Source organism: Gorilla gorilla, chromosome 12 (assembly GCF_029281585.2).
Source record: "Gorilla gorilla gorilla isolate KB3781 chromosome 12, NHGRI_mGorGor1-v2.1_pri, whole genome shotgun sequence".
Lineage (NCBI taxonomy): Eukaryota > Metazoa > Chordata > Mammalia > Primates > Hominidae > Gorilla > Gorilla gorilla.
Window position 1 is genome coordinate 108,375,785 of NC_073236.2, and position 27,453 is coordinate 108,403,237.

Below are 27,453 nucleotides of genomic sequence, written 5' to 3' on the forward strand. Positions count from 1 at the left end.
TTTTGGAGATAAAGGTGAGCATGTTTGTAATCCTAACTGTTCCAAAGAAACCAGGGTGTGAGATTGACAAATATACGCAGATGGGAGCGAATCAGTCCAAGTCATCCTTCAGTAGATTTAGATGGGTATTTGTGTAGGTCCTTGGCTTCCACCATTTTTGATGTAAATACAACCCTTTATTTACATCAAAAAATTTCCTCAATTATGACATGCTGTTAGTGCACATTAATAGTCATTGATTAAGAAATTAATTACAGAGTTACTATGAATTCAGTAACATATTCAAATGAATTTGAATGTTGTTAATATCCTAACAGTATCTACATCAAACAAAAATAATTTAGGAGGTTAAGATGTGCCGTTTACTGTCTTCATAGACAATTTATAGGCCCTTTGCATTAGATCCGTGGTTCCTCCCAGGGCCTAGAGAATCACAGGTTGGGAACCACTGATGCAGTCTCATCTTCAAGAAAGATTCAACTCTAAGGGGCTTTGATTTTAAAAACATTCACTCCATAACTAGATAAATAAAGAAGAGCAGAGAAAGCACTTAAAAACCAGTTGCCAAGATTAGTTTCCAACTTTTGAATTATAATAGAGAATGATTTAAAACAAAATATTTTTATGTAACTATAGAAAGAACAAAATTGTTTCGGTTGAAACATCCCCAGTTTAATGTGGGTAATAAAATTTGAGTGTGGATATATTTAATATCATTAGAAATATGCTGATTTCTAGATACGGTCCTGAGAGAAGAAATACCTGGTTGGATAGAAAAATGAAACATTTAAAATCTAGAAGCCGACTTCACCAGCCTACAGCAGGACAAATACCTGCAGCTCCTACTCTCTGCTTTAAACATGGACAGAGGAGAGTGCTTTGCAGAAGGGTGGGGAGGGGCAAATCCCATAAGAGAATCTAAATTCCTTCTCCCGTGAGTTCAGATTTTTATTATTTTAATGTAGTGTGCAGTTTCACATTTTGGGACTGTGAATGTGAAAGTGTGTGTGTCCAGGAAAGGAGCGGGGAGGTAAGAGGTGGCCCAAAAACCTTCCTTAACAGAACAAAACAAAAACCAGACCTCCTACACCTCTCCCTTGTCCTACCCAAAGCTAGTGGTCCAGTAGCTGTTAGAGATTTGGATAGAGCCCGTTAAGCAGTTGAGGCCACTCTTCGCAACTCCAGAATGTTCTCCAGGCAACAGGCTGTTGTTGCTTTATTTCCCCTTCTCCCCAAGAGGATTCCACCAAACTCCTATGACTATGGAGGGAGCCTCCAGCCCCACATTTGTTCTTGCTGCCTTTATGTATTTTGGAACAACACAGATGGGTTTAATGTCACAATGATTCAGTTGCAATGACTGACCTTCCAATTCTTCTGCACGCAGGTGGCTTGTTTACGTATGTTTCTGGAGCCAATTTCCTCGGTGAGATCATTGAATGGATCGGCTATGCCCTGGCCACTTGGTCCCTCCCAGCACTTGCATTTGCATTTTTCTCACTTTGTTTCCTTGGGCTGCGAGCTTTTCACCACCATAGGTAAACTTTTCAATAAAAGCGGCAGCATTCACGTAGCTTTCTTCTTCTCCAAACAGGCTTTTAACCCGCAGACGAAGATTGAGAAACTGAAGATATTTAATTTTTTAAGGGAAGGTTGATACAATAATCTGGGTTAGCATATTCTGATTTACTGGGCTTGTATTGAAGTTGGAAGTTAGCTGGATGAGAGTAGCAGTAATAACATTGTTTCTAAGAACAAACATAAGTCCATGTAAACAGAGGCAACTGAGGTGACGGCCGGGAAGGTCCTGTGCCTGTCTTGTTGAAGAAGGCTGTCCAGCGAGAAGTGCCTTGCACCTTCATGGGTTAGCTGACCCAGGCTCTGTGCCCACCAGGCAGGCTTACCTGGAGATGGTTAGATAAAGCCTCAAGAAGCGGAAGAAGCCGCTTCCATTTCCACCTTCAGTTTCATCCCCTCCCACCACATTTCTGGAAGTGTGCTCCATAGGTGGGACCATGGCCAGCACTTTCCAAAGCTCCACAGGTATTTATTTATTTATTTATTTATTTTTGAGTCGGAGTCTCACGCTGTTGCCCAGGCTGAAGTGCAATGGGGCGATCTTGCCTCACTGCAGCCTCCACCTTCCAGGTTCAAGTGATTCTCCCACCTCAGCCTTCCAAATGGCTGAGACTACAGGCTCACCACCATGCCCAGCTAACTTTTTGCATTTTTAGTACAGACAGGTTTCACCATGTTGGCCAGGCTGTCCTTGAACTCCTGACCTCAAGTGATCTGCCTGCCTCGGCCTCCCAAAGTGCTGGGATTACAGGCAAAGCTATCACGCCTGGCCTCCACAGATGTTCTGAGGCACAGCAGGCTAGAGAGCCACCGGGAAAAAGTACTATCTTGGTGACTATGTGGCTGCTATTTTTGGCGACAAGATTTGGTGCTAACAGTTCAGGTAATCACAGAGCCCTGGAACTCCAGAAGGATTATTTCCCCTGGAATCTCTGCAATGCCAGGGTTTATTTTGGTACTGCCTTCCTTCCCTGGCACCCACCCTCTATAAATCATAACCAAGGCCAACCCTGGATTCTGGGGAAGGTAGGACAAGAAATCGCATGTATGGGGCAATCTTAGGACTGCCCTATCTCCTGGGAAATGCCAGGAATTGCAGGTGTTTCAGAACCCTCCCTCTGAAGGTCTGGCCTAAAGCTTCACTAATCCACTAACCTGGGGTGGAGTGGGGACAAAAGAATTAACTAAAAGTATTGCTGGAAGTGAAAGGTAATATATTAGGTTGTTATCAGGCTTTAACTTGCCAAGTGTAAATTTCAGATCCTTTCCCTAAAATGGCTTTTGTGGAAAGAGAAAGCCTATAATTACTGGAGACTATGGATACTCAAACAGGGAATGAGTGGTCTTGGAACCAGGACCCTGGGGTTATGACTCAATGCCTAGTTTTGAAGATTTAACTAAGAATGAGTTCCTTTTTTTCTGATTAGAATTGTTCGAGGACAACAGTTCTGAAATGAATGAAGCAACAGCTCGTGACCTATTCCTACCACCTCCTAGACTCTGTGAGGAGGGGTGGCAGAGGGTTCCTGGCCCATAAAAGAGTCATAACAGTTCTTACCATTTCAGGCTGGGTCTGCTGCCCACCAGAGGCAGAGCGGGAATGGGAGAAGAGAAGGCATCACTCAGCACTTGGAGGGTCCCTGGGAAGCAGGGCCTCTACTGTGCTTGGTTAGGGGAGGGATGGTAATTCCACCAGACGTTTCCAGCTGCTGCAACAACAAAACCCAAATTGAGGCCTCATCCTGTGATGTCAGACCTCCCAGAGAAGGGCCAGAAGGCATAGTTTTTAATAGGCTAACAGGACTTTGTGAAGGCTTCTATAAAACAAAGCCAGGCACTCACATCAGAGGCAGCACGGGCGGAGGCAGCCCACCAGACTTCTCAAATCACAGTACCGAAAACCAGCCACCTTTTGTAACTTATTATTTGCCCCCTAATTCAAACTAAGGTACTTTAATACAGTGTATCATCTTGATTATGCCTTGAGGACCGCCAGCGTCAACTAGTTAGGAGGACAGCCTGGCAACTTAAGCAGACAGGATTCTTATAAGATGCATTCGTCTCCTGTGGCTGCTGCAATACATTACCACAAACTGGGCGGCTTAAAACAACACAGATTTGTCCTTTCATAGTTCTGGAGGCTAGAAGTTTGAAATCGAGGCGTAGGCAGGGCCAGGCCCCCGTGACGGCTCTAGGGAAGAATTCTTCCTTGCCTCTTTTTAGCTTCTGATGGTGGCCGGCAACCCTTGGTGTTCCGTGGCTTATAGCTGCATCACTCTGATCTGTGCCTCCGTCTTCACATGGCCTTCTCCCCTGTGTGTCTCTGTCTCTGTCTCTTTGTCTCTTCTCCTCTTCTTTTTAGGGCACAGTCATATTGGATTAAGGGCACACCCTGCTCCATTATGACCTCATCTTAATTTTATCTGCAATGGTCCTCGTTCCAGAAAAAAAAAAAAAATTACCCTCTCAGGTACTGGGGGTTAGGACTTCAACATATCTTTTGATGAGACAAAATTCAACCCATGATACATGGTGACAATTTGCTGGCATTCCCAGGCCTCATGAAAGGATATTTTCCTGGGAACATTGCTGGTTCTCTTTGCCCATAGTCTTTGGTTCCCTGTATTTCCCAGCTGAATGCAAAGAAGTACTTCCTTCTAGATACTACATTTTTTTTTCTGGTAGGATATACGTAACAAAAATTTTACCACTTTAGCCATTTTTAATTGTAAAATTCAGCGGCATTAGGTACATTCATAATATTGCACAGCCATCACCACTACCCTCTGCCTGTTACTTTTCATTTTCCAGAAAAAGAAGCTTCAACATTTACAAGAAATAGGCTGTGGGAAGGTGAAATAAAAATCATAAATGACCGTCGAAATAGTCAGGCCCAAAATAACTGTAGGTTGACTTGTAACAAAGATTTGGTAAGAGCAAACCTCAGTTGTCAGCCACTGCTCCATTATATTTACAATTATTCCTTTCTTGTCTTTTAGGTTCTACCTCAAGATGTTTGAGGACTACCCCAAATCTCGGAAAGCCCTTATTCCATTCATCTTTTAAAGAAACCAAATTAAAAAGGAGCAGAGCTCCCACAATGCTGATGAAAACTGTCAAGCTGCTGAAACTGTAATTTTCATGATATAATAGTCCTTCATATATATATATGTGTATATATATATATAATAGTAGGTCTCCTGGCATTCTGCCAGCTGGCCTGGGGATTCTGAGTGGTGTCTGCTTAGAGTTTACTCCTACCCTTCCAGGGACCCCTATCCTGATCCCCAACTGAAGCTTCAAAAAGCCACTTTTCCAAATGGTGACAGTTGCTTCTTAGCTATTGCTCTGAGAAAGTACAAACTTCTCCTATGTCTTTCACCAGGCAATCCAAGTACATGCGGCTTCATACCCACTCCCTGTCAATGCAGGACAACTCTGTAATCAAGAATTTTTTGACTTGAAGGCAGTGCTTATAGACCTTATTAAAGGTATGCATTTTGTACATGTAACAGAGTAGCAGAAATTTAAACTCTGAAGCCACAAAGACCCAGAGCAAACCCACTCCCAAATGAAAACCCCAGTCATGTCTTCCTTTTTCTTGGTTAATTAGGAAAGATGAGAAATTATTAGGTAGACCTTGAATACAGGAGCCCTCTCCTCATAGTGCTGAAAAGATACTGATGCATTGACCTCATTTCAAATTTGTGCAGTGTCTTAGTTGATGAGTGCCTCTGTTTTCCAGAAGATTTCACAATCCCCAGAAAACTGGTATGGCTATTCTTGAAGGTCAGGTTTTAATAACCACAAACAAAAAGGCATGATCCTGGATGGCTACTGAGAGAATAGAGAACAACATGACCCTGGATGGCTACTAAGAGGATAGAGAACAGTTTTACAATAGACATTGCAAACTCTCATGTTTTTGGAAACTAGTGGCAATATCCAAATAATGAGTAGTGTAAAACAAAGAGAATTAATGATGAGGTTACATGCTGCTTGCCTCCACCAGATGTCCACAACAATATGAAGTACAGCAGAAGCCCCAAGCAACTTTCCTTTCCTGGAGCTTCTTCCTTGTAGTTCTCAGGACCTGTTCAAGAAGGTGTCTCCTAGGGGCAGCTTGAATGTCTCCCTCAAACGACCTGCAGGCAGAGACTGAAAATTGCAGACAGAGGGGCACATCTGGGCAGAAAACCTGTTTTGTTTGGCTCAGACATATAGTTATTTTTTTTTTTACAAAGTTTCAAAAACTTAAAAATCAGGAGATTCCTTCATAAAACTCTGGCATTCTAGTTTCATTTAAAAAGTTGGAGGATCTGAGCATACAGAGCCCACATTTCCACACCAGAACTGGAACTATGTAGCTAGTAAGCATTTGAGTTTGCAAACTCTTGTGAAGGGGTCACCCCAGCATGAGTGCTGAGATATGGACTCTCTAAGGAAGGGGCCGAACGCTTGTAATTGGAATACGTGGAAATATTTGTCTTCTCAGGCCTATGTTTGCGGAATGCATTGTCAGTATTTAGCAAACTGTTTTGAGAAATGAGCACCAGTGGTACTAAGTACAGAAACTCACTATATAAGTCACATAGGAAACTTGAAAGGTCTGAGGATGATGTGGATTACTGAAAAATACAAATTGCAATCATATAAATAAGTGTTTTTGTTGTTCATTAAATACCTTTAAATCATGGATGTTAAGCAGTTTTGTTTGAATTAAAATATCCTGGGACTTCTGGAGATTTTCACAAGGTATTGGGGTGTGCTCCCCTGTCCCCCCCGTCCCTCATTCCCATTCACCCTGTCTGTAGTGTCGTTTCCTTTCTTCTCTTCTCTCTTCATGAAATTAGGGGCTGTGTGCTGGAAATAAAGAAGTATGACTTATACAGCCTCTCAGCCACAATTCAGAACTACAAGGAAGTACAATAATGGTGCAGGAAAATGTCATGAGGTTAGATGCCACTCCTGGTGCTGAGGAATACACAGGGGGAATGAACACACTTGGTGAAGTAAATCTTCAGGTGTAGCTTGAGCTCTGTGACATAAAAGACTTCCATTTCTCTCCATGACATTGAAAACTACCTTGCTTAAGTCCTTTATTTTACTACCATGTACAACATCCAGGCCGGTCCTTGAGATGAAATAAGTATACAATAAATGGCAGTACTCACAGTCTCAGGACAAAACCGCCATTTGGCAATTTCATTTTTTGCCACAAGAGGGCGCTTTCTAAAATAGTATTTAGTCCAACCTTGACTTAATTAGGTCCAACCCCAGTCCTGTTGCCTGATCGTGGACCTTTCAAGTTAGCATGATCGTGGAACTTCTTAATCTGAATATAGGGTAGAGTAGCGTGAACTCTATGAAAGCTGAAACCTTCCCTTGATAATTCAGGTATTCTCAGTGTTCTAGGGCTGTTGTGTTCAATGACAGTTTGTCATTGTTTAGGGCTAGGATATGTATGTGGATTAAATACAGTAAAGGTCTGAACATGTGCTCATCTCTAAACATATTTCTTCCCACTTTTAAAAATAGAGTGCAACAAAATTATAGTTAATTGAGGTTTCCATGGAGTGTTTTTTGGCTAAAATAATCTAACAGTGTCCTAGCTCACAAGATACTCTATCTTGGTCTTGCTGAAGCTTTCACGGAAGGGGTGTTTTCCTGCCAACCTTGAAGAAAATGTTGAGTTTTGTTTGTTTTTCAGAATTTAGACTTAAAGAGCTGAAGCAGACCTCAGACATCAGCTATTCCTACCACTTCACATTCTAGGTAGTGACACTGAGACCCACAGAGTTAAAAGGCCTCCTCACAGCTGGTACAGAGCTGGTCAGAGCAGCCATCTCATTTTGTCCCTTCGAGGGTCAGACGTATGCTTTTTCTGCTTAAGGCACAGCCTTTAGGGCTGCCATCTGGATTTCTACAGAGCTCATGCAGGAGAAAAATAGCCAGAGCTTAAGTGCTGTTGCACAATTCAGTTTATACACCTATTGTCCCATGCCTGTTTGTGTGTGAGGCTTCCCTCGCTCCGTGGGAGCACCAGGCTCATGCCCTTTCATAAACCTATTGGACAGAATAGAGAGTTTTCCCTCATTGGTGTAGTCAAGACAACATGTGTGTTCAGCATGGAAAAAGGTTTCAGGTCATAAACCCCCTTATCCTTAATGCTTACTTTCATAAAGAACAACAGTGGCTCCACTGTATTCTAAAAGGAAAAAGGAGCTCTAATGAGAAATATGCAATTAAACAGCTATTTAGGCGGCTTAGACCCTTTCAGGAACAAATAAATAAATCCATGGTTTTACAACCCTGAAGTCTGATAATAGCTGTCTTGGATTTTTGTGGTTACCTCATGGCAATCTCACTAAGAAGCAGGGGAGCAAGCTCTTGGCACATGAAGGAATAGGCTCGTGAAGATTCATTTGTTTTCCCGCTTGGCCTTTTGGTTCTCTAATAAGCTGTGAGCTGAGATCCATGCGGGGAAAACAAGGAGGGTAACGGCAAATGTAAACTGAATTTTTCTAGAGAAGGATGCTGATTATTTTATAGCATCTACACTATCCTATGATGAAAGAGGCATAGAGCCAGGTGGCAATGTGAGTTCTTGGGTGATTTAATAAGCCATCGAGTGGATTTAATTTCTAAGTAAGAGATTTGTTCATTCTTTGTACTAGTCCATGGAGTTGTGATCTTAAAAAGTTCTGTGTTATTTGCATTGTGCCTCATTTCTCCCCATCAACCTTAGCTTGAGATTTGGATGAATAAAATAAATAATTGGAGAAGGTTAAAGTATGCACCAAGCTGTGTTAGTTTCTTTAGTCCTGTCTTTTTGGGTTGAGGGTTTGGTTTTGCTCAATGCAGTAACAATCTAGATTCTTTATTGGAGGGATAGCGAATATCCCTTCCGACATGGCAAGCTGGCTGGGAGGAGGAGGACAACAGAGAAAGTGGAGGAAGGAGGGGAGTAATGAGCCAGGGTCTAAGGGAGGGTTGGCAATGGAAGGCCCTTGAGAGAGAGGGGCCTCCCACTGACAGAGTGGGCTTCCTCCCTTTCCTGTGTCCAGGCTGCACAAGCCTGGTCCCTTCTTTATCCTCCCAGGAAAAGATGTCCCTCTGAGAGAGAGAATAAACACTTGTTAGAGCTCCATTTCATAAGAGAAGAAGCTGACTTTTAAAAAACACAAGCCATTTGGCTGTGCTTCACCATAAATAATTGTATTTCTGTCCGCTCACCTCGTAAAGATAGTTTTAGTTCTGCGTAGTAGTGACATTGTGAGAAAGAGGTGAAGTAATTGCTCTTAGAGCGTGTGGCAGCATCCAAGTCGGCTGAGGCCAATGGGGAGATGGGAGCATCCAGAAGAATAAGCAACTGCCAGGGTTCCCCTTTTCAAGGCCTTTGTTTTCCTTTACTCCAGACGCACTCCCCGAAAAAGGATCCTTCCTTATAGAGAAGCGTTTTTACAGTGTTGACTAGAAAGCAATACCGTAAAATCAATTGAATTTTGTCAATGTATTAGTGCTTTCATTTGTTACAAGTTGCCTTTCAGATACTATTTCATTAAAATAATTCTTTATGATGGTTTATAACAGGATAAGCTCTGAACAGATAAGTAAGTGAGGGGAAGTAAAAATAGGAGTAAAAAGTAAAATAAAGCCAGAGATAAAGTTAAAATGCAAAAATGCCCTTGGAAGATCATGTACAGTGGCTAAATCTAAACATAAATTGGGTCCTGAGTCTCCAAAGTACAGAAGGAAATTACCAGTTGCTAAATCCACAACATTCATAAAAGAAAAACACCTTGACCAGGGAAACACAACTATTACTGGTACTGAGACTCATGATAAATTTCTGCACTGTGTGATGTGGGGAACTATGTTCATGAGAGCATCTTTACAATAAATGCAGGGGTCACTTTGTGCAGCTTCTTATAATGTCTTTCCACAAGGACAACATTCTAATGCGCAGCTCAATTCTTTAGAAGCAAAGCGGACGAGGAGGGTTTTTTTCCACTTAGGATGTAGAAAGCCACCAGATTACCATTCCTACTCTAAAAATGAGAAAAAACCAGATAGTATATAAGATTATAACTTTTTGAGCCTTTTAATGAACTGAGATAGGAGAGCAACCAGAAGAACTGAATTTCAAAGGAAACACACAAACGGTTTCACTTTCAGCGGAGTATGGGAGGAAGAGGTAATGGCCATAAGGGTGGGAAAGAAGAAAACAACAGAAATTTCAATGAATTATCAATAGCTGAGTGGAACCTAGCATGAGTTTAGAATCCCTGGGAGACTCAGACACTTGGCTTAACAAGCATCCAGATCTGCCCCAGGATGAGGAGTTTCCTGGGACACAGGACTTTCTGTGCTCAAACTGGAAAAGTCCTAGGCAGACCAGGATGACCTGGTCACCTTAGTCTGGTTGCCAGGTCTTTTACCCAGACCTCCACCTGGAGCTTATGAGATGGGTTGGGGACAGGGAAGGAGATCTAAAAGGGCCCTTCTTTGGTGGTGCATAGTTACGAAAGCCCACTGTATTAGTTCGTTTTCATGCTGCTGATAAAGACATACCTGAAACTGGGAACAAAAAAAGGTTTAATTGGACTTACAGTTCCACATGGCTGGGGAGGCCTCAGAATCATGGCTGTGGCAAGAGAAAAATGAGGAAAAAGCAAAAGCTGAAATCCCTGATAAACCCATCAGATCTCGTGAGACTTATTCACTATCATGAGAATAGCATGGGAAAGACCAGCCCCCATGATTCAACTACCTGCCCCTGGGTCCCTCCCACAACATGTGGGAATTCTGGGAGATACAATTCAAGTTGAGATTTAGGTGGGGACACAGCCAAACCATATCATCCCACCCCTGGCCCCTCCAAATCTCATGTCCTCACATTTCAAAACCAATCATACCTTCCCAACAGTCCCCCAAAGTGTTAATTCATTTCAGCATTAACCCAAAGTCCACAGTCCAAAGACTCATTTGAGACAAAGCAAGTCCCTTCTACCTATGAGCCTGTAAAATCAAAAGAAAGCTAGTGACTTCCTAGATACAATGTGGGTACAGGTATTGGGTACATACAGCCATTCCGAATGGGAGAAATTGGCCAAAACAAAGGGGTTACAGGGCCCATGCAAGTCCAGAATCCAGCGGGTCAGTCAAATTTTAAAGCTCCAAAATGATCTCCGTTGACTCCAGGTCTCGCATCCAGGTAACGCTGATGCAAGAGGTGGGTTCCCATAGTCTTGGGCAGCTCCACCCCTGTGGCTTTGCAGGGTACAGCCTCCTTTCTGGCTGACTTCACGAGCTGGTGTTGAGTATCTGTGGCTTTTCCAGGCATGCGGTGCAAGCTGTTGGTGGATCTAAAATTCTGGGGTCTGGAGAACAGTGGCCCTCTTCTCACAGCTCCACTAGGCAGTGCCCCAGTAGGGACTCTGTGTGGGTCTTTGACCCCACATTTCCCTTCCAAACTGCCGTATCAGAGGTTCTCCATAAAAGCCCTGCCCCTGCAGCAAACTTGCCTGGGCATCCAGGTGTTTCCATACATCTTCTGAAATCTATGCAGAGGTTCCCAAACCTCAGTTCTTGGCTTCTGTGCCCCTGCAGGCTCAACATCACGTGGAAGCTGCCAAGGCTTGGAGTTTTTACCCTCTAAGGCCACATTCTGAGCTGTACATTGGCCCCTTTCAGCCATGGTTGGAGCAGCTGGAACACAGGACACCAAGTCCCTAGGCTGCACACAGTGTAGGGACCCTGGGCCCAGCCCATGAAGCCACTTTTTCCTCCTGGGCCTCCAGGCCTGTGATGGGAGGAGCTGCTGTGAAGGTCTGTGACGTGGCCTAGAGACATTTTCCCCATGGTCTTGGGGATTAACATTAGGCTCCCTGCTATTTATGAAAATTTCTAGAGCTGGCTTGAATATCTCCCCAGAAAATGGGTTTTTCTTTTCTATCACATTGTCAGGCTGCAAATTTTCTAAACTTTTATGCTCTGCATCCTTTGTAAAACTGAATGCCTTTAATAGTACCCAAGTCACCTCTTGAATGCCTTGTTGCTTAGAAATTTCTTCCACCAGATATCCTAAATCATCTTTCTCAAGTTCCACAAATCTCTAGGACAGGGGCAAAATGCCTCCAGTCTCTTTGCTAAAACATAACAAGAGTCACCTTTAGTTTAGTTCCCAATGAGTTCCTCATCTCCATCTGAGACCACCCCAGCCTGGACCTTATTGTCCACATTGCTATCAGCATTTTGGGCAAAGCCATTCAACAAGTTTTTAGGAGGTTCCAAACTTTCCCACATTTTCCTGTCTTCTTCTGAGCCCTCCAAACTGTTCCAACCTCTGCCTGTTACCCAGTTCCAATTCCACATTTTTGGGTATATTTTCAGCAATGCTCCACTCTACTGCTACTAATTTACTGTATCAGTTCATTTTCACACGGCTGATAAAGACATACCTGAAAGTGGGAACAAAAAGAGGTTTAATTGGACTTACAGTTATACATGGCTAGGGAGGCCTCAGAATCATGGTGGGGGGTGAAAGGCATTCTTTACATGGTGGTGGCAAGAGAAAAATGAGAATATCACTATCACGAGAATAGCACGGGAAAGACTGGCCCCCATGATTCAATTACCTCCCCCGGGTCCCTCACATAGCACGTGGGAATTCTGAAAGATACAATTCAAGTTGAGATTTGGGTGGGGTCACAGCCAAATTATATCACCCACCTTCTTCCAGGCCTTTCTGTTACAGAAAGCAAAAGCTGCAAGCCTCTGGGAGAGGGATACAAAACCCTCCTTCTCTAAGACACAGGCAAAGGTCCACTGACTCTAGGGGAGGGGATAAAGCAAAAAAGAACCAGAAAAGAGGGCATTCAGGAAACTGCCCCATCCCCTGCTATACTGTCACTGAGAAAGGGGTAGAAACAAAAACTATTTCTTCTAAGGGGATGGGTGGGGAGAAGGCAGCAAATCCACCAACTCTGACCAGGAGCCTTGTGCCAAGTAGCAAGCATTAGCAGGCTACTGCATGGACATCGGGAAATGGCCCCAGTCTCAGGCAATGTTACACTGATGCTGATGGAGGGGTAGATGCAGAAGCTGTCTGTCCTCAAGGAGGGGAGAGGAAACCCAATCTGGACAGAAGCCTGCAGATCTACAAAGAAGAGGTCTGCATCACTATGGGTCCCTCCTGACTAAGACTCCCCCACAGTCCAGCATTTGGCTGCAGAGGTGGGATATGGTGCAGGAATGCTGAGAATTCCACACCATAGTGGCCGAGCCCCTTAGGACTCACCTAAGACTGAGGCTGGAGTAGCGGCGCCTAGGAACTATCCCAAGTCCAGCATACACCTCACACCCAATAATGAGCAAGAGCAAAGAAGAAAAGAAGGGAAATTTCAACAAATTATCAATAGTTGAGTGGGGCCTAGCATGAGTTTAGAATCCCTGGGAGCCTCAGATACTCAGTTGACCAAGCACCCTGTTCTGCCCCAGACTGAGGGGTTTCCTGGGACACAGGACTTTCCATGCTTAAACTGCAAAAGTCCCCTGCAAACCGGAATGAGTTGGTCTCTACTGCTGGGGAGCACACAGAGAGAACCACGCATGTGGCACAGGCATGCTGAGAGCTGAGAGTAGAGAAGAAACAAGGAATAGCCCCTCTGGCCCTCCAGGCCTCACAGTAAGCACAAGGCAGCAGCAGCTCATCGTGGAAAGAATCTGAGGAGTGTGATGCATTACAAGTTAATTCAGTAAGACAAACCCCAAGTCTAGCCTGTTCCCCCAACCCCCAACTTATGATCTGGTAGAAAAGGCAAGCTTAATTCTGGGTATAAATACTATTTACCTCAGTCTCTACTGTTCCTTTATGTTTGGCATTGAATAAAAAGTATGAACACACATACACATACATAAAACAAGGCAAAAAACAAAAAGATAATCCACTGTGACGAGATAAAGCAGTCAACGGAATGAGACAAAGAAGTGGTCCAGATATTAGAACTATCAGATAGGGACATTAAACTAATTATCATTAATATATATAAGGATCTAGAGGAAAAGGTGGGGAACATGCATGAGCAGATGAAGAATGTCAGCAGAAAGACAAAAACTAAACAAATTCCAAGGGAAATGCTGACAAATCTCCCCACAATATCAAGAGATAAAGAATTAATGGGCTTGGCAGCCTGGATACAGTAAAAAAATCAGTAAACTTGAAGACAGATCAATAGATGTATCCAAACTGAATCAAAGAGAGAAAAAAATATGTGTAATTAGAGTCCCATAAGGGTGGGGTGGGGCAGAAGGGGGAGGGGAGAGAGAGAGAAAGAGATAAATTGAGACAGAAGATTTCTTAAGCAAATGCATAAAGAGAAAGCAGAGAGTTAGTCCTCATCTGGAAAACTGTGAAGTGGGTGAAATCTAATATGAGCAAATGATTATCCTCTTTCTTCTGGCATCATACTTTCTGGTATGATGCCAGAAGAAAGAGGTTACCTGTTAAAGAATATCCAAACTATGTTAGCTGTTGACAGCACAAGGTCTGATTGTATCCAGGGGATATTTGCATTTCACTGAAGGAACATTTGCATAAAGATGGAAGGTCTTCAAGGTCCACATTAATGAGTTTATGGTGAAATATCCACCCTCTGCCCAGCTAATGGGACTAATTTGAGGTCCATACCTTATCTAAGACCACTCATACACATCATTCGAAGTGGTACTCACATTAAACCTTCTAGGATGAAGGCTGGACTTTTATACCCATTGTTTCAGTTGTGGCTCAAAGGGGTCCAGCCACAGGGCAGAGAGGGGCTGGAGCTGTGAGCCTGCTTCCTGGGTCAGTAATTTTGTTTCTGTGCTCTATGAGACTGATGCACAAACTTGGAGGCTCAGGACTGTGACAGTCCCCAACACCAGACAGTCTAGCAGAGCACCTAGAGCCAGGAACTTTCCCTCCAACAGTTGCCCTATGGTTGTGCTTTTCAAAGTATTGTTTCTGGACCCCTCCATCAGAATTGCCAAGGTGCTCCTATTCTGTCTGATCTACTTTGACATTTAGTCATGTTCTCACCACACTTTATTCCACCTTTTCAGAGCCACCACTATCTCTCAGAATTGTCATAAAAGTTTCTCAGCTGATCTCCCCACTTCCATACTTGCTTCCCCATAGTGTATTCTCAACACAGCAAGCAGTCAGAGTGATACTTTTATAAGTACTTGTAAACCTTTTCGCATCACCTTCAAAACAGTATTTGGGCTCCCATCTCACCCAGAGCAAAAGAGTAAGTCTTTGCAGTGGCCTACAAAGCTCTACAGAACCTGGGCTCCATTACCTCTCTGACTTTATCTCCTGTTGCTCTCCATGTGGCCCCCTGTCCACTACCATGCTGACTTCCTGGAAGATCCTCAAAACCCCCACAGCCCCAGGATCTTTGCACATGCTCACTCCTCTGCCTAGAACACTCTTCTTTCAGACACTCACCTGGCTCACCTCTCACTTCCTTCAGGTGCCTGCTCAAATACCACGTTGTAAGAAAGGTCTTTCCTGCCCATCCTGTTCAACATAGTGCCCCACTCCTACCCTTGGTACACTTTCTGCCTTATCCCTATAATGGTTTTCAAAGCACTTACACCATCTAATACACAAGACAGTTCCTAGTTTATGTGTTCATTCTCTGTCTTTCCCCACTAGACTATAAGCCCCCTGAGGGCAAGGACTTGTGTGCTTTGTCCTCTGCTGTGTCATCAGCATTTGCATGGGTGCCTGGCATAAAATGAGAGCTTAGTAAATATTTATACTATGGGAAGAGCTAGAAGCAAATTTTCCTTTCTCTAAATGTGGGGGTACTTGGAGAGAAAAGGACTCCTAAACATGGCTAAAACATGTACAAACTTTACTGCTGCTTCCCATCATCCTGAGACCTGGGAGGAATAAAAGAAAGGATGGCAAGCTGAATGGGATTTTAAAGGCTAGATCTTGCCCTTCTAGGTAATTAATACATGACTCCTGCTCATGATAAAGAAGGTGTTGGTGTTTGCATCAGCGTATGGATCTCCAAGGGGGCTGGGCCTGGTATCATCCAGTCAAGCATAGAGCAGAGTGTCCAGGCAGGTCCTGGCAGGTGTGGTGGAAGATTGGCAGTGGCCACTGGATGAGGCGCATGTCCTCACGCCTCAGGCAGTCCTGGACACACGGTCATTTGGCTCCTTCTTTTTGGCATAGGTTGGCCACTTGTCAAGTGTGGCCAGGCCTTCAGGCTGGGCTGCTCGGTCATAAGTAATACACTAACCTGGCTGGGCACGATGGCTCACGCCTGTAATCCCAGCACTTTGGGAGGCCGAGAAGGGTGGATCACGAGGTCAGGAGATCGAGACCATCCTGGCTAACATGGTGAAACCCCGTCTCTACTAAAGAAATACAAAAAATTAGCCGGGCATGGTGGCGGGCCCCTGTAGTCCCAGCTACTCGCGAGGCTAAGGCAGGAGAATGGCGTGAACCCGGGAGGCGGGGCTTGCAGTGAGCCGAGATCGCACCACTGCACTCCAGCCTGGGTGACAGAACAAGACTCTATCTCAAAAAAAAAAAAAAAAAAAAAAAAGTAATACACTAACCCTTTAAACACACACACACACACACACACACACACACACACACAAACACACACACACAAACAAGCACAGTTCCACATTTCAACTCTCATTCTGGTGCCTAAATTCAACCTGTCCTATGATTATGTTGCATTTTCAGCTTTATATTTAAGGTCTACACAGAATTCCACTACATTAGGGAACAATCTTGTGACAAAACGTCTCATTACAAGTGTCATTTTCTTGAGGAACTCCCATAGAGGGTGATGTGGTTTGGCTCTATGTCCCCACCCAAATCTCATGTCAAATTGTAATCCCACACATCAGGAAAGGGGCCTGGTGGGAGGTGATTGGATCATGGGGGTGGATTTCCCCCTTGCTCTTCTCATGATAGTGAGTTCTCATGAGATCTGGTTGTTTGAAGGCTTGTGGCACGTCCCCCTTCACTCTCTCTTGCTTCACCATGGTAAGACGTGCTTGCTTCCCTTTCACCTTCCACTATAATTGTAAGTTTCCTGAGGCTTCCCAGGCATGCTTCCTGTTAAGCCTGTGGAACTGTGAGTCAATTAAACCTCTTTTCCTCATAAATTACCCAGTCTCAGGTAGTTCTTTATAGCAGTGTGAGAACAGATTAATACAGAGGGGATTGTCCATGGATCTTAATTAAGGGAGTGGGCCAGATGCTTCTTATGCACATTAAACACTGAGGACAGTGTCGTTGGCTTATATCTTGTAAAAGCTAACTTTCTACCTCTCCTTGCAGTTTGATTCAAAGAAGTCTAAAAGAGTCCTATGACACAAATGTCTTCCTTTCTAGCCACCCGTGGGGTCAAAAATTCCTACCCTGGCACTCTTTTTGGGAGACAGAGACTTTTACGTAAGTTAAAGCACCAGGTGACCTGAAATTGCTCTAAATTAAATGTGTCTTGGCAGGGATTAAATGGTTTGGTTGATCCCTTGTCCCAGGGCAGAGAACAAGGTGAGGAAACAGAAGCAGGGGAGAAGGCTGCAGAGGGAAGGGGCTGAGTGGTACTTGGGGTGCCCTCTGGTAGTAGGGACTGCTTAGGTGCACAGATGGGAACATGAGCAGGTGGGATTGAGGTTTGAACTCTGGGCACCCCAGAGACTGGGGAGGCCAGGAAGGTAACAAAGAGTAAACTTCAGAGGAGAGATATTTAATTAACTGCAAAGAAGACAACACATCTGATTGTGAACTTCTCATCACTAGAGTGTTCCAGAGAGCCTGGAGGATGACTTGCTGGGGAAGCTCAGGTTGAACAGAGGCCTGAGTTTGGACTTGGGCTCTCTAAGGCTCCTTCTAGATTTATAACTCTAAGTGCCAGACATTGAATATATAATTCCTGGTTCACCAGTTTGCCTGGGCCAACCTGGCCTGTAGGTTCATGTGGTTTATGGGAATCAATCCAGGTCTGTGTAGAATTTTCTGAGGCATTAGTAATTCAGTTGCAGTAAGCTCCAAGGCAGAGCCAGTAACATCTGAATATGAGTCAGTAAAAAAATGCAGGACTCAAGAAGTTTAGTTCAAATCAAAGGAAAACTGTATCTCCTGGAGCACTAACTTCCAAATTCTGGGCCACAGCTATTCTAGGAGTCAAGTGTGGTGAACAATCACCTGGGCGACACAAGGAAGCATCTTTGGGGAGAGCTGGCTCTTTGTGGTAGGGGGATGGACAGTGCCTACAGAAGTGGGGTCAATGCTCAAACACTTTATTCACATTCAAGGGAGCAGGTGGGGCAAAACAGATGAAACTATAATGGCTGGTCAGAAACTCTAGAAGGGTCATATATCAGTGACTTCATTATGCAAATCACTTCATTAGGCAGAAAAAATTTTCTGTTTCATTTACTTTTAGGAGAAAGAAAAACATCATAACAGACAAAAATGATATTAGAAATTTCTTTAATCTATTTGATAAGAAGTTATTTATTTACAATAAACTGCATCTATTTCAAGTATACTATGCAATGAGTTTGACAGTTGTATACACCCATATCACAACCACTACAATCAAGATACAGGATATTTCCTTAACTTTAAAAACTTCTTCATACCACAGTCCATTCTGCCCTTCACCCATGGTTGTAGACAACCACTGATTTTCTTTTCTTCAGTATATATGTGGAATCTTCAAATAATTCACAGAAAATGCATATTATGGAAAACCTATGATGGATTTAAAATATTTTTTGTGCCAAAATAAACTTGTACTAGGTAGTTATAACATATCTGTACAGGATCTAGTTTGAGGCACTAAGAAGGATAAGAAAGACATGGGTTTGAAAGATCCCCTATCACAGCAACATGAATTCTCCTAAAATTGAAGCAAGAACGAACATCCACTTGATGCTGAAGCTTGGGTGGAAGAAGGGTGAAATCATTGATGCTTCACAAAATGTTTAAGGAGGCAATGCCCCAAAGAAATCCACAGGTACAAATGGGTAACTCATTTTAAGAAGGGACAAGATGATATTGAAGATGAAGGCTGCAGCAGCAGACCATCACATCAATTTGTCAGGGAAAAAATAATCTTGTTCCACTCTAATAGAAGAGGACCGATGATTAACAGCATGAACAATAGCCAACACCATAGACATCTCAATTGGTTCAGCTTACATATTCTGACTGAAAGATGCCCACATAAGCTGGAGCCAAGAGCAGAGCTTTCAATGGACATTTTAAACAATGGGATCAAGATCCTGAAGCATTTCTTTGAAGAATTATAACAGGGGATAAAACATGGCTTTACCAATATGATCCTAAAGACAAACGACAAGCAACATAATGGCAGCCAACAGGTGGAAATGGTCCAGTCAAAACAAAATTGGACCAGTCAAGAGCAAAGGTCATGGTAATGGTTTTTTGGGGGATGCTCAATGCATTTTGCTTGCTGACTTTCCGGAGGGTCAAATAATGGTAACAGCTGCTCATTATGAAAATGTTTTGAGAAAGTTAGCCAAAGCTTTGGCAGAAGAACACCCAGGAAAGCTTCACCAGAGAGTCCTTCATCATGACAATGCTCTTGCTCATTCTTCTCATCCAACAAGGACAACTTTGCAAGAGTTTTGATGGGAAATCGTTAGGCTTACAGTCCTGATTTGGCTCCTGACTTCTTTTTGTTTCCTAATGTTAAAAAATTCTGTAAAGGATACCCATTTTTCTTCAGCTAACAGTGTTAAAACAAAACAAAACAAAACACAGTATTGACATTGTTTAAATTCCCAGGACTTTCAGTTCTTTAGGGATGAACTAAATGTCTGATACCATCACAAAAAAATGTGTCATGACTTTGATGGAACTTATGTTGAGAAATAAAGTTCACATTTTCTATTTTATCTTTTCATTCAATTTTGTTCACAAACTTTTCAACTCCCTCTTGTATTAGTTTGCATTTTACCTAAATGGAATCTTAAGTATGCGCTCTATTATATGTGGATTCGTTCACTCACCGTAAAAATTATAAGATTAATTCATGTAATTGATTGTATCAGTAGTTTATTCCCTGTTTTTCTAAGTAATACTGCATTAAGTATCTCAAAGTATACCACATTTTATTTATTCTTTCACGTGTTGATGGATACTTGAGTTGTTTCTAGTTTTTGACAATTATAAATAAAGCTTCTATGAATATTTGTGTATAGATTTTTAGCAAACATACGTTTCATGGATAAATAAATAAATTTCTTGGGTAAATACATAGAAGTGAGATTGCTGGATTAGGTATGCATATGTTTCTAAGAAACTGCCAACCAGTTTTTCCAAAGTACCTGCGTAATTTTCCATTTCAGTCAACAATGTATGAGAGTTCCAATTGTTCTGCATATTCACAAGCACTTGATATTGCCTTTTTCTTTAGCAACTCTAATAGGTATGTAGTAGTAATTTTTTGTCTTGAATTTGCATTTCCTTAATGTGTAATGATGTTGGGCATCTTCTCGTATGCTTATTTGCCATCCATGTTTCCTCATTAGTGAAGTGTCTAGATCTTTCCTCATTTAAAAAAATTGTGTTGTTTTCTTATTGCTGAGATTTTTTGTTTGTTTGTTTTGACAGGGTCTCAGGTTGGAGTGCAATGGCACAATCATTCATTACTGAAACCTCAATCTCCTGGGCTCAAGAAATCCTCCCACCTCAGCCTCTTGAGTAGCTGGGGCTACAGGTGTTCACCACCACACCTAGCTAATTTTAAACATTTTTGTAGAGACAAGGGTCTCACTATGTTGACCAGCCTGGTCTTAAACTGGGCTCAAGAGATCCTCCCATCTCAACCTCCCAAACTGCTGAGATTAAGGGCCTGAGCCACTGAGCTGAATCTACTGTTGAGTTTTGAGAGCTATTTACATATTTTGAATACAAGTGTTCAGTCAAATGTATCTATTGAAAATATTTTCTACCAGCCTGTGCCTTGTCTTTTCATTCGTGTAAGAGTGTTTTTAACAGGTAAAAAATTTTAATTTAAATGGAGTCTAATTTATTAATTTATTTCTTTTATGGATCATACATCTGGTGTTATAGCTAAATAACTCTTTGCTTAACTCAAGGTTATAAAGATTTTCTTATTTGTTTTCTTTTAGATGCTTTATAGATACAGTTTTTTATTTTATTCTATGGCGCATTTTGAGTTAATGTTTGTGTAACATGTAAGATACAGATTGAGGTTAACTTTCTGTTCTTGTATTTTTCCTGATGACTACCCAATTTCTTCAACATCATTTGTTGAAAAGAGGAACTCTTCTGTATTGGTTTGCTTTTGCACATTTGCCAAAAATCTGTTGACTATATTTGTAGAATCTATTTCTGCATTTTTTATTTTATATGACTGATCTGTATGTGTATATTTTTTATGAATACCACAATATATTGATACCTTTAAACTTATGAGTTTTGATATTAAGTAGTGTGGGTGGTCCAACTTTTTCTTTTTCAAAACTGTTCTGGCTGTATTAATTCCTTTGTCTTTCCATGTAAGTTTTAGATTTAGCTCCTTATTATCTATGAAATAGATCTTTGAGATTTTGATTTGTATTGCATTGCAACTATTGCTCAATCTGGGGAGAATTGGCATCTTGTCAAGATTAAATCTTCCATTCCATGAACATCGTATGTCTCTCCATTTATTTAGATCTTGTTTTCTTTTATCAATGTGTTGTAGTTTTCTGCATACAAATTCTATACATATTTTGTAGGACTGACACCTAACTAGTTCATTTTTTGTATGTTATTGTAAGTGGGACTGTTTTGTAAATTTTGAACTCTATATTTTTGGAATTCTGTGCTAGCCTATAGAAATGCAATTGATCTTTGTACCTTGATTGTGTATCCTGCAACCCTGACAAACTCACTTATTAGTTCTATGAACCTTTTGAAAATTGATTTTTGGAATGTTTTAGAGGAAAAATAATGTTTTCAGAGGGAGTTTTATTTATTTTCAATCATCTTTAAAAAAAATCTTGTTACATTAGCTGGAGTTTTTGTAAAATATTGAATAGGAGTGGTGATAGGGGGCATCATTACCTTGTTTCTAAGGTTAGGAGAAAAGTACTTAGCTTTTCAACGTTAATAGCTATAGCTGTTTGTTGTATGTTGTGTGTATGTGTGTGTGTGTGTGTGTGTGTGATATGCCATCTATCAGTATGGAAGTCTCCTTATTTTTTTAGATTCCTGAAAGTGTTTTTTTTTTAATGATAAACAGATGTTGAATTTTACCAAATATTTTTGTGTATCTATTGACATAATCATATGGTTTTTCTTCTTTAGTCTGTTAATATTGTGACTTACATTGATTGATTTTGGAATATTGAACCAAACCTGGTATAAACCCCTATTGGTTATGATATATTATTATATGTAGTTATTGCTGGATTTGATTTCTTAATATTTTGTTGAGAATTTTTGCATTTATGTTCATGAGGGATATTGGTCTATAGTTTTGTTTTCTAGTAATGTCTTTGTCTAGTTTGAGTATTAAGGTAATGCTGGCCACATAAAATTAGTTAAGAAGTTGTCTCTCTCCTGTTTTCTTAAAGAGATGGTATACAATTAATATTATTTCTTCCTTAAATGTTTTGTAGAATTCACCAGTGAAACAATCTAGGCCTGTAGTTTTCTTTGTTGGAAGGTTTTTAATTGCAAATCCAATTTAAAATAAATATAGTATTATCTGAGTTATTTATTTCTTCTTCAGTGAGTTCTGGTAGTTTATATCTTTCAAGACATTGAACTAATTATGTAAATTATCAAATTTTTGGACATAGAATTGTCTGTTATATCCTCTTATTTTTCTTGTGATGTCTGTGTTTTCTTTTTTTCTCCCTTGGTCAATCTTGCTACAGGGTCATCAATTTTATTGATCTCTTCTAAGACCAGCTTTTTGTTTCATTGATTTTTCTCTATTGTTTTTCTGTTTCCATCTTGGCAATGATTTTTTGGACTTGACAAAATGAAAAGACAACTGACATAATGGAAGAAAATAATTACAAGCTATTTATCTAATAAGGAGTTAATATCCAAAATATATAAGGAACTCATATAACTCAATAGCAAAAGAACAAATAACCCCATTAAATAATGGACAAAGGACTTAAACATTTTTCCAAAGAAGACATAAAAGTGGCCAAAAAATATCTGAAAAGATACTGAACACCACTAATCACCAGGAAATTGCAAATCAAAAGTACAATGAGATATCACATTTTGTTGATTTTTTTTGTCTAGTTGTTTTATCAATTCCTGAGAGAAGGGTGTTAAATTTTCCTACTATAATTTTTCTATTGTTTATTTTGCCTTAGTTGTATCAATTTTCACTTCTTGTATTTTGAGGCCCTATTATTACGTGTATACACATTTTTTATTATTAAATCTTACCAATTAATTGAGCTAAAAAGGCCCCAATAGATAATGTTATCATTATGAAGGGCTCTCTTTATCTTTGATAATACCGTAATTTTTACTCTTTATCTGATAGTCTGTTTTATCTGATTTTAATATATCAATTTTAATCTTCTTAAGCTGACTTTTACATGGTATTTCTTTTTTCTTCTATTTACTGTCCATCTTTATATTTAGTTTATGTCTTCATATTTAAAACATGTTTCTTGTAGACGACATAAATTTAATCTTGCCTTTAAAATAATCCATTCTGATAATCTTTGGCATGCTTAGTACATTAGCATTTAATGAAATTACTGACATGATTGGATTTAGTCCTTTTTTCTTTTGCTATTCTCTTTCTGCCTTCTTTTGCATTATATATGTATTTTACAATTCAATTTTAATGTTCTATATTAGATTTTTAGCAATATTTCTTGGTGTAATCTTTCTAGTTGATGTACTATCATTAGCCTTTCATAGGGTAAGTTAACTTAGAGTTAGTAATTTAAAGTTAGTCTTATACCACTTTATTTAAAATATATAATCCTTGCAATTATTTAGGTCTATTCATTTATGCTTCTACCATTCTCTATATTATGGTTACTATATGTATTAGATATATATACATTGTAAATTCTATAAGGCAATGCTAAAAGTTTGTCTCTAAACAGTTGTCTGTATTATAAATAAATTGAGAGAAGAAATAGTCTTTTATAAATATCGTTATGTTTATTCTTTTCTGAATTTTCCTGTGGTATCATTTCCCTTCAGCCTACAAAACTCAGTATAACATTTCTTGTGGTACAAGTCTGGTGGCAATGAATACCCTTAGTTTTTCATTATTTGAAAATATCTTTATATCAGCTTCATTCTTAAAAGACATTTTTGCAGAACATGAAATTCTTAGTTAATAGGGTTGTTTTTTCTACTAATGCTTTAAAGATATTATTTTACTGTATGCTTCCATTGTTTCTGATGAGAAGCCATGATTATTCAAATAGTGTTGAATATAGTGGGTCATTTTCTTGGGGAGATTTCATAATTTTCTCTCTATCTCTGGTTTTCAGCTGTTTGACCACGATGTGCCTAAGTATGATTCTTTCAAATTTATCCTGTTTGAGATTCATGGAATTGGTTTAATCTGTAAATTTAAGTCATTAACCAGATTTCGGAAATTTTTGGCTATGATTTCTTGAAATACGTTTACTGTCCTATTATTTTTCTCCTTTCCTTTATTGACTACATTTCCACATATGCTAGATCTTTTGAAGTTGTTCCATAGATCAGTGAGGCTCTGTTCACTTTTTTCCTGTTGTTCAGATTCTTCTTATTGATTCGTCTTCTAGTTATTACCTTCAGAGGAAAGCCACATAAAGTGAAAACTCATTGTGTTCCATGGTGTTCCTTGCTGTAGGCTTTAGCTCTCCTCCAAAAACTGCTTGCTTTTGTTCAGTCTCCAGAGTCTCGTGTAGATGTTTTTGTATTTCGTCCAGATCTTATAACTCCTGTTGGCAGCAAGGTCAGTTTTTTAGATGCTCATTTCCCATACAGTGAAGGGTATTGTTTTTACCTTGAAGTCAGCACAGATTTAACACAATTCCTTACAATTTATGCAATTATATTCATAGACAGTTCTCAATTAATTTGTAATTATAGTTACCTAAGGTTTGTAAAAAATAATTAAAGGTTAAAAGCTATTCATTATACCACACTTATTTATACAAGAAAAGAACTGATACACTCACAACATTTTTCATTTATTTATTCCTTGTTAACTAGAAAGATCTTGCTGACTCTCAATGCCTTGGTTTCTTTATCAGTCAAAAAATAGTAAAATATATTAGCTTGTCCTGAAAAATATTCCAAAGATTTTGCTTGCAAAAATGTGTGGTTAAATGCATTTGGGATATGTAGTACTAAAGAGTTGAATAGAACTTTTTGCAGTACTTTTCAAAGCCCCTAATATACTAATATGTGTTTTGAGTTTCCAAAAAGAGGACAAAGTTAGTATTACTCAGTTTTCCTTTTTTCTCAGGCTTTAATATGACTTAGCATGCCACTGCTACTGATGCTGTCTTTCTTTAAAATCTTGATATTTTATTAATTATGGATTTTCTACATGAATCTTATCTTTTAAATGCTGCATTAAAATATTGTTTATCTTGATTACTGAGTTTTATGGTGCCCCCTTAAATTTTGCACTGCAGGCAAGTACTTTGTTTACCTCAGGTGCCTCACTTGACCCTGCACTGTCAGCAACTAAATGGATAGACTTATTAATACAGTGTTGCATTTCTTAACACATTAAATCAAACAAACTCATCAGCTTACAAGACCCTCCATGGTTTGGCTCTTATCTTATGAACCTTGCCTCACTCTTTCTCTACTTCCTTCTTGTCATGTGAATGTTTTGCACTCACTCCTCCCTCCCAAGATTTTGTTCCTTTTCCAGCCAAAGCAAGAATGTCTCCCTCTCTCCATTTCTTCTCAGCTAATCCAAATCCTTTTTAAGAATGCTGCTTAAGTCTCAGTCCCTCCTTTAAAGCTTCCCTGATCTCTGGAGGAAGGCCACAGACTCTCTCCCTTGGCTGATTTGTTGTTAATGTGTTCACCAACAATCACACACAACATGGTCCTTAATTATGCTCCACCTAGCATGATTTCTTGATCTTCTCATGGGTGCATGTCTTGTCCCCTCTGTGGTCCAGGGCCCATGTCTCACACTTAAGAATCCTTTAACACAAAGCATTGTGTGGAGCCACACAGGGCTAAGTAAATACTGTTAATTCGATACGTTGCTCCAGAATTCCTTGAACTCACTCTTGTTCTCTTGATCTTTGCTGTTCTCTTTTTCTTACCCTTAAATTAGGGCGGGATCCATAATTTCAGGTTCAGTTGAATTTGGGCTAAACTTATGCTCATCAGCTTTGAACTCAACTCTAAATTCTAGGTGTAAACATAGGGTGAATTCCTGAAGGATTTGCAAATTTATGGACACTTCCCTGCTAACCACATGTAGATCTAATACCTGTGGTAGACTAGGCCCCAGTATGCCTCCCACAGGTATAAACAGCAGAGCTGTTCCCTTCTAGAAATGTAGGACTGAACAAGACTATACCCAATGGGGTAGTGAGTGGGGTTATGTGTGTTCTTGTAACATGTTTTCTCTCTTCTATAAGCTGAGTTGTTTTACCTTCTCCTTCACCAAGAGCCTAAAATCATGCCGGGCTTCCTGCCCCAACTTTATCTGTGTACCAAGTTAATTGCCTGTCTTATCTGCTCAGAATATTGCAACCAGGAGGGACGGATGTTCAAAGGGTGCTTCATGGCTTACTGAAGGTTTTCTCCAGCATATATCTGAAGCTTATGTGGAGACAAAAGGAGAGCAAAGGATCTAATAAAGGGAAATCTGACATAACCCTCTAAGGCTTCTTTCTACTGAGTTGGTCTTCAATACCAGAAATTGAATCCATATTTGGTGCAAAGAAAATTATAATCAGTTGGACAACTGATTCTCCAAGTCTTTCTTTTGATCATAACCATTTATCAATGGATGCCTCATTCTGATGTAGCCTGAAATAAAGAGTACAGTCTAATGCTGGTTTGCTAGTTGATCCTCTTCAGAAGTGTCAGTCTAGGGCTTTTTGAATGGGCAAGAGACTGCCTAATCCAGTGCCTTCTGGCATAGACAAGGAAAAAAAGTGCTTGGGAAGAGAGCTGGACAACTCTAAGTGGCTTGGGGCATGGCATTTTTGTCTTCATGGTGTTTGTATTGTAATAATGAACACGAGACTAGGGAATGAGAATCAATTTATAGGTCAGCTATTTGTTCGACTGTGATGATCTTTTGCCAGCTCCCAGGATCCCTGAAGGTTAGTCACTTTGACCATCACAGGTAACTATGCAGAGAAAAACTCCAGGCAAACACATTGTATGTACTATTCCAGTTTTTCTCTCAAATACTTGGTGAGCTGGGCTGATCGCTCAGCTTCAGACAGGGCTAATTCTGACATCAAAAGCAGGTAGAGGAGATTTTTTGATCCCCTTGCCTTGGGCGACTCCCTATCTTCTGCCTCCCAGGTGAGGAAAGGTGAAGAGAGATAAAATCAAGGAAGAGTGCATCAAAGTCTAAGAAATGAAGGGATTTTCTTGTTGATATCTGGCTCAGAGGTCACCTAAGTCCATTTGTATGTGCTTTATTATCATGGTATCCAAACCTTTCCAGCTGGTTGGGGGATAGGAAATGGGGTTTCCAAACAAGACGAAACTCCAGGATGACCTTACAAGCCATACAAAAAAATGGACTCACAAGACAATGAATACCAAAACCCAAGAAGGATGGTAGAAATGGAGGGCTTGTATTCAAAGCTGCTAAATATGTGACCAGT

General features: G+C 40.5%; 1 protein-coding gene across 1 annotated transcript in view; it reads left to right on the plus strand.

The window, feature by feature from the left end:
- SRD5A2 (steroid 5 alpha-reductase 2) overlaps positions 1 to 6,274 on the plus strand; it is a 55,298-nt gene extending 49,024 nt beyond the window's left edge. The window contains exons 4-5 of the mRNA XM_004029068.5: positions 1,388 to 1,538; positions 4,578 to 6,274. Of these exons, the coding sequence (XP_004029117.1) occupies positions 1,388 to 1,538; positions 4,578 to 4,644 (218 nt within the window). The 3' untranslated portion in view covers positions 4,645 to 6,274. The remainder of the gene's footprint in view (positions 1 to 1,387; positions 1,539 to 4,577) is intronic.
- The last annotated feature ends 21,179 nt before the right edge of the window (positions 6,275 to 27,453 follow it).